At 44.9% G+C, this 13,106-nt stretch overlaps 1 protein-coding gene across 2 annotated transcripts in view; it reads right to left on the bottom strand.

Annotated features, from left to right (window-relative positions):
- The window catches only part of LOC122400411 (protein groucho-like), a 162,840-nt gene that overhangs the window by 21,996 nt on the left and 127,738 nt on the right, over positions 1 to 13,106 (bottom strand). For both annotated transcript variants that reach the window (XM_043401865.1, XM_043401864.1), the window contains exon 7: positions 11,882 to 11,907. In XM_043401865.1, coding sequence (XP_043257800.1) covers positions 11,882 to 11,907 — 26 coding nt within the window. The remainder of the gene's footprint in view (positions 1 to 11,881; positions 11,908 to 13,106) is intronic.

Genomic DNA, 13,106 nt, shown 5'->3' with positions numbered 1-13,106 from the left:
AGCGGTTACGGGAGAGGAGTACGGGGGAGGTAGGCGGTAGGGGAACGTTTCAATTAGTAATTAAAACGTGCCGTGGCACCCCTAACCCTCCTATCCCGACTTTACACAGTGGCTGGTGCCTCTCTTATGCTGTCGTCGTCATCGTTCCTGCCGCCGCCATCTTGTAAATTAATTAATGCGTCCCTAACGAGATCAGAGGTGTCGGTAAGGCAGCGGGGATCGGTAGTTCTCTACCCTGTCCGCCGAGAGGAAGAACAACCCCCACGGTGTCGAGCGTCTCAGGCTCGTGAGTAGCGTCCCGAGAACCACTTGTGCTCTCTCGCATCGGTACACGCGCCTCTGAACGCCATTCTTCGCGCCACCTTTCCGCGAGACAAATTCCCCACCCTACGGCGAGCAACTCGACGTCTACCCTGTAGTTCTCACGCAATTATTCGCGTCGATCCGGATTTAGGGGTTAACGTGCTCTAGCTATCTTCCTTCGAGTTGGCTCTTACTTTTGTCGATCGAAACCATCCTGAAAGCAACTCTTTTAAACTGTTATTTGTTTAAACGTCGCGGCAGTTTTCTCAAAATTTGTTCAAATTACGGCGTAACAAATAGAAATATTCGGTAGTTCGATGCAATGCTTATTACTTCGTAGCTCTGCGTTCAGAAATAGAATATTCGCGAAAAAGAAACCTGTGCAAAGACCCTCGAACCCACCCTTTCCGACGGTAATCAGCAAATGACACGCGCCGGAAGTAGCCAACCGGAAATTACCGAAAGTAGACAAACACGACTGTCTTTTCAAACATTCAATCGGGTCTGGCCTGGGCCAGCAGCGAATTAGTCTGTTCCAGGGATCACTGTGAAGGGGCGTCGGGCAGCGGGGGGCAATGTTGGTCGGGACTCCGGTGTCAGGATCTTTCGACCCTTTCAAACCCTTTCATCGACGCTTCGCCCGCTTACATAATGCAGCCACTCTAATTAAAATAAATTACACTCTCGCGTCGGTACGCTCTTTTATCCGGCGCGGCCCCCTCCGCCGCGAGGCTTGGACGTTTTTTCCACCCTCGTCCGATCGTTTTTTTGCACCGCACTTTCGACCACCAGCCACTAGGCTGCGCGACACCGGGTAACCCCGCCGGTTCGCCAACCCTCTCCCCCGTCACTCGTTTATTTGCACTTTATTCGAGATTTAATTTACCGACCTCCGGACGACAGGGTCGTTGGTGTGCGCTCGACTCCGTGATGGGATTAAAAAAAAAAAAGATGAGAAAAAGGTAGGACCACCGGTTCAAGAGGGGTGTTGGACGGGCGCAAAGGGGAGAAAGGAAAAGTTGGAAAAAGAGGGAGGCGAACGACGCCCGGAAAAATGGCCACACCAAGAAAAATGCCACAGAAGGAACGCTCCCGGGGTGGCGGAGAACAATCGATACCCCCAGCGTCTCTATTCGCGACCGATTTTCTAACGCGCGACGCAAAGCCAGAGAAATCGAGACGGCTCCTTTCAACCCTTTGCACTCCCGGTGTAGTTGTGTACTCGGCATCGTGTTTCGCTCCATCCGCGACGAACTCGAGCTCGGATCGACACGGAGCTTCACGACCATTATGCACACATTGTATCGTTCTCAGATACGTTTCTCGTGCGTCAGTTTTGTTTACGGACTGTTTTCGAAACGATGACGACGAATCAATTTTAGCGCAATGCAACGCGCTCGCTGTTTCTGGGGATATATCGACTATTGGTAATTAAATTGTTACGTTTTTCACTCCTTTTCAGGTCCTCGTAAAATGATCCATGTTTATTTTATTGAGCAGAGAGATATTTTAGGACAAATGTACAAAAAGTAACAACGATAGTAATAATAATTATTATCAGTTTGTGCGTATAACAAAACCAAATTGGAAAATGGAAATCAACTTTCTTTTAAAGCATTTAATAAATAGTGAACTAACGGAGAATTACATACATTTTCAAATAAATTACATTGAATGTATATTAAATAATTATTAGTTTAAACTTGCGGAGGACTACAGCGCCCTCAATAATTCACTTAAGGTTTGAAAAACATAAAGTATCTAAGAAAAATAAGCAATTTTCTAATTTCTATAAAGTTTCAACGATGTTGTTTCCTTTTGGTAAAATCTTTTCAATATTCTACGAAGTCGTAGGGTCGAAATGAAAGGAAAGTCGCGGCGGTATAAAGAGTCGAGCCTTTAATCGGAATTCCCATACTACTGCCGCGGCTTTGCGAACGAACAAATCGATAATTGGACCACATGCATTGTTTCGACAATCGTAACGATCTACTGAAATCCCCGATTGCACCGCACCTTGACCCTTTCATTTCGAACGTCGTTGTTCCGCTAATTAACGCTGCGAAAACTCTACGATTGTGCGAGAAACAAAAGCATCGCTGGAGCTTGATGAAATATCGAATAATCGTGGCTAACTCGCGGACGTCGAAAGCTGGATCCTTAGATCGACGATCACAAAGTGTCTCAAATGTTCTATCAGTAACTTGAATACTTTCAGTGTTAATTCTTCAAAAAATGCTTTCTATTAATCTCGTGGACGACATCTGTTACCCCTATAGTTTTCTTCGTAATTCCAAAGCGGTTTGAGTTAGCCTTCGACTTTGGTAACCCAACAGTGTACGAGAAAACATTTTGTACCGTTCTCCGTAAGCAAACGTGTTTAGTTTTCCAGCATTTACGTAAAAGTTTTTCTGAATGACGACAGTCTTTGTTGTTGAAAAACTTGTACGCCCACTCGAAGCTATTTAGAATAGGGTCACGAGGAAAATATCAGGGAATTCTGTTCTGAAACGTGGAAAACAGATACATACGTGTCGATCGTTTAGGAGAAATCTGCTGAAATTTCTGTGAAGTGTTTCAGATCGTTCAAAAATAATGTTCCATACGATGCCAATTCGAAACATTAAAAGTTACAAATAAAATCAAGTAAAAAACCCGACGTTTCCCACGTGATTAATTCTCTCGTTCACGTGACTACAGATTATACAGGGTCGCGAAAAAAAATAATAAACGTGAAAAATGTTCAAACCGATCACAATTTTCGTCGTATACTATCAGTTTCTTTGTGTCTCGAGGTTGACGGGCACGTCGACAGCGGTAGAGAAATACAGAAAATTAATATTTTCAGGAAAACATCGCTGTAATCTTCGACGAGGACTCGGTGCGTCGGTTCTCGAGGAACGATTCGCTGTCAGCCCCGTCGTCGGTTCGGTCCGCGAACGAATTAATGCGGCGCCGCTTCTCGAGCACTTTTCTCATTGCCATCGAGGGCCACTCGCTTTCGCGACAATTTGCCGCGAGCTACTCGGATCGGGCGTAAGTATCGTGAAATTCAATTAAGTTCGTGCTCGTGCAACTCGAGGGAGTCTCTCTCTTTCTCTCTCCCTCCACGTTAGCCACCCTCGCGCCGTCTCGTTCCTCGCTCGAGCAGTTTAAGCCCATTCCTTCGCAGCTTGGAAAAAAACGTCTGCCCCGTTGGCGTCGTGACGGGCGATAAATAAATATTCCGCGGTCGTTCCCGCTTTTTTCCTCCCCCTTCCCCTAACACCGGAGAACAGTCGTCGTTTCTCGGTGTTTCATGAATTGGTTATGAGTCGACACCTCCACGGAGACGCCGAGAAAGTAACAGACATTCCACCCTTGGTTTTTTCTCTCTTTCTACTCGTCCCGTGTCTCTTTGTCCCCTCGCGTGCGAGCTTCGAAAGAAGCTCCGCGCGGAGAAATATTTTTCCGGATCGCGGAAGACCCGGGATAGGGGAACGCCGTCAGCCAGAGGTGGAGTCGAGTGCCAGGGAAGAAAAGCTTCTTCTGGGAACGGGAAGACGGAGCTTACCGGTGCGCGAATAATAACGACTCGCGTTCTCTTCCGGCCGTCGTCGGTTTTCGATTTGAGATACGGAGTTTGCCCCGTTCCCCTTTCCAACCTTCGCCTGCCTCTTTCCGGCTTCTCCTGATTTCTTTCCGCGACGATTCCGCCATGCTCGATCCCGGGGATCGGATCACCCGGGGGCGTGCGCGACAAAAAGGGATCGTGGACGGCCAAAAGGGCACGAGAATGCAGTTGGATAACGAGCCTCCAGAGCGGAACGGAAGTTTTATCGCGCGACACGCGACCAGCTTTAACCCTCCGGACGCTGCACGCGAGGTGTCCGGTAATCGGTAGCACAAGCGGAATTGGATCGGACGTTGCTACTTTTCATCCAAACGAGTCCTCGAAAGATTGGTTTTCAAACGTTTGAAACGTCGATAGTAAAGATTTACTTAAGATGAACATCGCTTGACTTGAAATTTTGTGATTTTCAAACTCAGCGGTCTTTTCATGATTTCAGCGCATATGCTGGGCTCGCTAACTGCTTTGATTTATACCTAAATGCCGAACGAATGGAAATAAACGTTTGTTCGTAGCAATTATCCAAATAAACATATTGTATTTGAATTAAGGTATCGAGATAGTAATTAATTCCAATTCGTAATAAATTATGCTATCATTATCCCGGTAATATTTTGAGAATTATTGAAATACTGTTTCGAACGAGTATCGAATCGCTGATAACTGTCCATTATCTCGTGCGCGTAATTCGGCTAAATTTTTATCGCTCGCGAAAAATCGTACCCGCGAAACACGATCGTCGAATAAACGAATTCGGTTATACCAGTTTGTCGAGATACCAGCCGAAACGCAAAAGTGACAGTAATTCGCGAACAAGATGAAACGGGACATACGTTCGCGCAAACTGCTTTTCCACCGTTTTTGCGTCCCGAGTCCGTTTCTAAAGTGGCTCTCCGCGTGTTACGATACACACGCATACACACCATTCCCCCACGAGCCGTTCTGACGTTTTTAAAACGCTCTTCCCCGTGTGTTTACAGACTCTTCGCGGCGCGCCTTCCACGCTACCGTTTCCCCGGGCTAATTTTAAATTGCACCGCGTCGCCTTGTAATCCAGCCTCTCTTGCTCGACGGTTCCATTTTGCCCGTGCAAACCTTCGCTCTCTCACTCGCGCGCGCGCGTGTTATCGGAAAATCCACCCAGGCAAACAAACAAATATAAATTTTTGTCTCGTCGGCTCCCCGAATGAAATATTGCGCGCTGCTGGTACGTATAGTTACACAAATTTAAAACAAAGGATCGTACGACAAAGTTTATACCATATTTTCGACATCATTTTCTCCTATAGAGCCGCCCCTTTTCAAGTTGACGATTACCAGGACACTCTGTTAAGGAAAAAGTAGCAAAAGAATTAAATGTCGTCTTTCACGCTTCACTGTCTCCAAAGGGAATGGAAACGTTCGATTTACGAATCACGTCTGGTGTTCGTTCTGAGAATCATTGTTGAACATTCGAAGCAAACGTGGTTCCCGTGTTCTTCGCGCTCGGTCCCCCGAATAGAATGGAACACCAGGCTCGAAAACTACCATTATTTGGAGTTCCAATTACGCTATGCACGAGCAAACCGATGCGCGGGGACACGGAACACGCGTCAGCCTCTTCCCAGCATCCAAAGCTGTGGAGCAACAGAAGGGAGCCAACGGTGGGAAGGGTAAAAGACCGACGTACCAGCAATCAGTAACATTATACGACGCGACACGAGCCAACCACCCTATTAGCATTCATATTTCAATTTCATAGCCCTCGGGCTCACGGTGGGTAGGGAATCCTGTAAGGCTGCCACGGAACGGAGATAAATAGAAGTTCGATGGAAGGAAGACCGTGAAAGGGAAAACGGAGGTGCGAGAGAGACGGAGGTAAAGAGAATGAAAGAGAATTATGTAGGGGAAACGAACAAGATAGAGAGCAGTTTGACAGAGACGTAAAGACGATGAAAGTGTGGAAGCGAGAAGCAGAGTAGCGATGGATACGATACCCACGCAAGCTGTCCCGTTGGTAACCCTGGAAAAACATAATTTTCGTTTTCTCGCGAGAAACTTATCAATTATTCCGTCGGTGGTATTATTCCTGCACGAGTTCGTTTACAAACACTTGCGGTAATGTATCGCATAATTTGCACGCAACAATATTTCTCGACCCATTAATTTCCAAAAATTAGCTTGATGATCAATAGCCTGTGCTTGAATATTGCATTTCGGAAAGTCGATTAATAACCCACGCCGTGAGCTTTCGTATTCCCGTAATTGATATTTATTTACAGCCCCCCCCCCCACCTCCCGGGGGAAAATGCTCGCGCGGCACTCGGTACGTGGAATATTTTTAGAAATTGCACTCTCTTGATATTCGGATAGACGATGCAGCCTTGCTGCGAAAAATGTAAGAAAATAGAGAAGGTTATGAATCACTATCAACACTGCCAGCTTTCCAAGTTTAACGAGCGATCTTTCAACGTAGGAAGTCTTCCACAGAAGCTCTGTGTATTTTTTATCAGTAATTTATCTCCACCTTCAATACGAAGATGTTCGTTACGTGTTTCATTTCCCACGTGTGTTCTTGAAAAGAACTACATTGTATACTGTCCAATCCATTTTGATTCTATCGGATTATGCATCTTTTTATTTTCAGCGATAACAATGATAGTATGCCTTCATTAGACACATATGCACACCGGTAACGAGAGAAAGTAAGTGAGAAAAACAATGTGCAAATTAGCGTTAACTATACGGTAGAACCTCGATAATTGCATAATAGACTTGTTCGTTGCTTCGACAAGTGAAAGGAGCCATAATAACAATACTATTAGCTATTAATTTATATGTGAATATTTTTTTTTTTTAAATTCTGATCACTGCATTTGTATTCCATCCAAGGGCATCGTCCTAGTTTTCCAGTAAAAAGATCACGAGCAGAACTTATTCGATGGTACACCTCGTTTATTACAGTAAGTTTTCGTGCAGTAATCGAGGTTCTACTGCACGAAAATTATCCAAAGCGTTGCTATCGACGAAATCGATTTTTCAGGCAACCGAGCTTGCACAGAATTTCCCCGTGCACGTTCAACATCGGCGAAAGTATATACCCTGGCACGATCAGACAAAGGGTTAATTTCGAACTAGCTTCTCTTCGATGCGAGCCCGCTATCCTTGCGTCGATTGAAAATTTTGAAAACGACTATCGAATTAGTCCCATCGCTAGCCGGCGGGTACACATTATGAAAGCAGATCGAGCCAATGAGATCGCGCGCAACAGAGGCACAGCGCAAAAGTTGGAGAGAGACGGGGTTACAGGGCGGGTCGTAACAAGTGAGAAACACGAATGGAGAGAGGGCTAATACCGATGGAAACCTATTACCATCTATCTCAATGGCGGGGTGTAATGGATGCGCAGTCCCGATTATCAATCCGTAATAATTGTGCATATTAAACGGACGCTAATTATCGGTCCGGCCGCGGGCCACGGGCACCGCCAGCAAATTGCGCAAGTTATGCTGGGTGTGTGCGCTGTTAAAACATGGCCCATAATGACGGCGCGGAAAAGAGGTATGGCGAAAAGATAATTACGCTGGAAATCACTCTGCCCGAATATAACGCGACGGCTGCACAGCCATCGCCACCGCGTCCCTCTCGGTACACTGGTTCGAGTCAATCCCGGTCCAGTTTTATAAAACGCTCAACGAATTAATTAATGATCGTTATCGACCGTCCCGACGCCGGGGGAATTTTATTCGTGCGATTGAATAACGCGTCACGCGATTAATAACACGAACATTATTATTTCACTGAAACGTCTCGTTCGAGGGGATTTCTCTTCAAATCCACCAATCGGTGGCGATTCTTAAAACGAATATCGCCCTGGAGCTGGCACGTTCATCTTTCGTACAACGGGGACGAAATTCAACACCAGTGGATTTTTATACGTTTTTTTAAATGTTGTCTTGCGTGCTTCGCTCACTCTGAGGGGGATAGAGATGATGTTCAACTTACGAATCGCGTGTTCATTTTAAGAATCATTATTGTACACGGATCATCAACCTTCTGCCAACTCTGAGTCGGTCTTTAAATTTGTAAATAGTATTTGAAATAGGTATTTGAATAATAAAATATGTAAACACTATTTTAAAATAAGGATTGTATTCAAATTTAATCAGTATATTATGCATTTGTAAAATTTGTATACTTTGTTGCTATGTATTATACATGTCAAGAACAGTGATTATGTAATTTTATAAAGTCTAACTTAAAAAATATATTCTACCAAGCGTTATTTTCAGTCTCGCGTATGCTACGCAATGGAACTACACGACAAGAAATTGGGAACGACGATAACTTAATTTATCCGCGACATTAATTAAAGCGAAAAATAAATATTTCGTCGGAACTAAATTAAAGAGCAAATATTGAATATTAACCTGTCCGTTGTACGGACACGAGGCGAAATATTTCCTCGAACGAGGGGCTCGGTTGGAAACGGGCGAATGCCACATGTATGTATTTCAATTTCGATCGTTTTGCTTTATTAGTCTCCTTCTATAAACTTGGTTTCATTCCAACGCTTATTATTGTGAAATCAGGTATTAGTCATTGGATGGAATACAGAAATTAGCTGAAAAGGGGAACGTGCTCGATCTCGTTATACTCGTAAGGCTTACAGACTTTAATGCAAATTACTCCCTCTTGTATATTTATTTCATTATGATGTGCTGGCGGCAAAGAGGAACGGGAACGCGAAAATATAAACGAAGAATTTATTGGTTAATGCGAATGCCAGACCAAACCCCACAAAAATCGATCACGGATACGATACTTTGTTTTTAGAGAACTGAAAACTAGCATACACACAATTTGTCGTAGAATTTATTTTGACAGAAGCAAGATTTATTTCCTTTAACGTCTAATCTTGTAGCTCTATAATTATGATATCGAGCACCCGGGCATATCGTATTTTCTACTATTTCCATAAAATTCATTTGAAATTTGTCCCAGCGGGCGAGAGTACCGCGAAATTAGCGAATTACTCGACTACGAGCCAATTATCGTTCCCGAAGAAGGAGCTCGTTAATTGGACGTCAAAAATTCCCGATCCCCTGTATATCCGGTTTCGGGCGAAAATTCCCCGGCGATTCCGCTTTTCTTCCATTCCCGCTGTCAAAAGATTGTCGATGTTGCGCGAATCGACCAGAACGACCCCCGACCTCGCCGCCCTTCTCTCTCGCCACCCCATTGTCGTACCGCGGCACGTCGATCCGGACAGCGCGATAGTTCCAAAATCGATTTATCCCCGGCGCAACGAACTTCTTCCCCGCGATCGATCGCGGAACGATCCTGCGGGCCACTCGAGATCACAAGCAACGCGGGAACACTGGCCCGAGCGGTCTCTCGAGCCTTTTTTTGCCTGCCCGAAGCGCTTTTAATAAACGCGCGCCGCGCCCAGCAGCCGCTTTATGCTATCAAAGGTGGGGTAAAGGGCGCGAGCGAAAGGGAAAAAAGAGGGCGGGACAGAGAGGGGCAGACACGTTGGCAGGGGATAACGGCGGAGAAGAACAGGGGTGCATTTGACGACGAGCTTTTTACGGCCCTGTGTTCCGGTGTTCGAGCTTTTACGTCCATTTCAGGTTTCCTCCTCTTCCACCGGCTGATCCGCGGCGTCCATCCTCCTCTCTTTCTTCGCTCTTTCCCCTTTTGTACGCTGAACCCTTTTCTATCTTTCGCCCACTTCACCCTGTTTTTTTTTCCTCACTCTCTGTCTCGTTCCTTCGAGCCTCGATCGAACGGAACGTTCCGTTTTATTCGTTCCTGGCCCCCGATATTCTCTAGCGCGAAAGCCACACACGGGCGACGCTCTAATTTCTTTTACGAGACGAAACCGAGTCGTTCCTCGGGTCGGTGCTCGTCGTCCCGATTCCGTCGCTCGATCCCGCTGATCCGGAGGCGAGAGAGATCTTTTCGAGAGTCACGTGACCCATAAAGCCCGGGAAACGCTACGATTTTACGACCGATCCACGGCGTGTATCCTCCGCGATGGACGACGGCGTCCATTTTGGTACTCGATCGCGAAATTTAGCCAACGACCTCCTTGCGTGTTCTCTGCAGATTGGGACTCTTTCTCTTTCCCTTTCCCCTTTTTCATTATTACCGAGAGTCTGAAATATTAGTAGTTTCGCTACGCTATTATGCAGTTTTATTTGTTCCCATCCTTTGGTATTCAACGGGAGCACGCATAATTAACAAGGTTCAAACTTCAATCGCGTTTTTCTCGGAACGGAGCTAAGTATACCTGGGACACTAATAGTCCTATTGATTACATCTTTGAACTTTTCTTTATAGCGTGTCTATAGCCGGAACTAGAACCATACTTTTATCTTTACCACTGTTTTATGCTCGGGCAGAGTTATTTTTCTATCACAGCTGTTCAATTTCCCTTCAAGACGATTTTCACATCATAAAGAATCATCTAAAAAACTGTATCGAGTACAGAATTTTAATTTGGCACCTTTTAGAAATTTTCTAAAAATGGTGGCCCTAACAGTAGGATAAAGCGAGTAGATCCGACAAGAAGGAACCAAACGAAAAATCCCTTTTGTTCACGAGCCCCGGTCAAACTTGTGTATACGCCGTCGAGCTTAAATTTCAAAAAGAGTACCCCTTTTATCGATAATTCTTTGATCGTTTTCAAATACAATGGGATTAAATGTCCCCTTGTTCGATCCTTTGAATGTCGAGGCAGTTCCTGCCAGAGGAAGTTAGCAAGACCTGCCAAACGGATGCCGATACGAGCGAACTTTGATGCAGACGCTCGATATTCCATCAAGGACGGAACAAATTTGCCAAAAGAAAAACACGATTGCCAATACAGGAAAATTACATTCGACGCTGTTTCCATGTGACGTGCTTTTCTAAAACTTGGTGAAACGTCAATGTCCTGAATATCCTTTGAATTCCAGGGATAAAGAATCCATCCATCCATTATCCAGAATATTCAGATAGCATTAAAATAGCAAAGAATAAAGCAATTGAAAAATGTAAACGAAGCGTGGAGAAAGGGCAGAGCATAGCTGGGATATTGAATATATCCGCTTTTCCAACGTATCGAGTTGAGCATTATCTGTTCTCACATTTTATCGATAAAGATCATCCGATTAATAAAATAAAAGTTTCTGCCGTCTCTTTTATAGTTATCGATGAAAAAAAAGTCCAAACACGGCACGAATTGTATTTATACAATGAAGTCTCCGGTGTCCATGCTTTTGAAATATGAGAAATCCGGTTACGGGTACAAAGGTTAAATAATAAATTCTAATGGTTCATCCTGTGCAAGTTACCGTACTATAATATCGCGTAAAGAAAGTTAAATGCAATTCTGTTTACGTTTATATTTTCACCTGTTCGCGCAAAGTTAAAACGACCCCGTTAAAGCGCTTTTAAGTTCCATAAACGCACCGTACGGAACATTAATCGAGGTTTTATCGTACATACGAGATCTTCTTCGAGTCGTTCTCTGCGGTTAGTCGACGCGCGAAATGTCGTAACAGAGATCAATCGAATCGTTTGTCGGCAGGTTTATTGAAAACTTTGCGAAAGAGGATTTAGCGTATCACGCGAGGATAGACGAGTGGATTAAGCCGTGAACGCGGAGCGGAAATCGAGGTAGCTGGATAATATTCCAGATTAAGCATCATCCTGCGCGCGCGTTCCATGTATCTACGCATCCGGCAGCTTCCCTGGAAGCAAATCTCCGGCGAGAAGGAGTTCGCCGGAATCTCGATGCGCTTCCCATTCGGTGTCGAAATTCGTCGTTTTCGCGTCGGATCGTGGCAATTCTGTATCTCGCGTGCAACTATATCGCCTTTTAACACGCGAACGCCCTGTTGCGACAATAGCATCCATTGTTAATAGACTGTTATCGATTGTCGACTGGCGAAACCGCGATTGTACATCTATTATCTAATGGTTAAATTGTTTGATACTCACATGCCTCTCCTCGGCGGGATTCAGACCTGCAACAATACGAAATAAAGTCAGTTTCGAGCGTTGATCCGTGGCTGCAAACATAGTCATATTTCAGATTTAATTCTAAGTAACTTAGCGAGGGATTACTGTACGCTTTTGTCAGAGGCTATTAACACGTTGACTGCCAGTCTAAAATCCTAAAATTGTTTACGGGACCGAAACTTTCATTTTAGGCAATTGTAAACTTAAAAGTTGACGTAGTAGTTGCTTTCGTAACCTCATTAAAATTTACAAAGCCTATTAAAATTTATTTTCTTTAACATTTCACCTTGAGAATTCATTATTACAGTTCTGTCACCCATATATGGGTGACGTGGCAGTCAAAGTGTAAAAGGAGATAGAAATATTACATTTCGGTATTGGATGACACATTTCGTGCACGTTATTGCCATGCTGAAGCGAAACTGAGAATCAAGAATATAAAGAACGCAAAGAACCTGTACGCGGAAGAAGGGAGTCGGATAGTAACACGAAGAACCAACGAAAAGAAGAGGTTATCGAGTTCCAATAAAAGTAAGTCGTACGGTACGAGTTCAATTTTTAGGAAACTCCTGGAAGTCGCGTTAATTGTCACGATCGGGCAGACTCGGTCGACAAATCGCCGCATTCACGGTACGAATGTTTTCTTCGAGGTACTCGGAGCGACGCTGCCTCACGCAGAGGACACCGTATTTCCCGGCAAATTGAACCTTCACAATGTTTTTCATGATTATTGCGGAACTAACTCGAACGGAGTCAGCGGCATGCCGGCGGAATCTTTTCCGCGCGGGGAACGAGATAAAACGGAGAAAAAACGTCGGAGGTTGGAAAGGGGGATGGTCGGAAGAAGAGCTAGACTTCCCGAGGATTTCCAAGAAGGGACGGTGAATGAAAGGAAAAAGGGTAGGAGGAGGTCGGAGAAGATCCTGAACGAGAAGCTTTGTCCTCGAGAAGCCGGGTTCATAGTTTTCCCTCGCTCGATTTCCCCCGATCTCCTCCTTTCCCGACCTTTTGTCGGTACACTTTGTCTCGTAGGAAATATCCTAACGATATCTTCTTCCTCCTGTTATTACCCGACCTACGTAAGAGCTACACGAGTCATTTCTGATCTCCCGAACGCGTAAACCGCACCACTGCTGATCGCATTCTTACCGCTGGATTAACTATTAGAACCGACGAAACGGTGCGCTACACGGTAGTAAACACG

The sequence above is a fragment of the Colletes gigas genome, unplaced genomic scaffold, assembly GCF_013123115.1.
Source record: "Colletes gigas isolate AHSC1104 unplaced genomic scaffold, ASM1312311v1 Colletes_gigas_Sc00018, whole genome shotgun sequence".
Taxonomy (NCBI): Eukaryota; Metazoa; Arthropoda; class Insecta; order Hymenoptera; family Colletidae; genus Colletes; species Colletes gigas.
The sequence above is the reverse complement of the archived record's forward strand: the minus strand, read 5'-3'. Positions and strand labels throughout refer to the sequence as shown.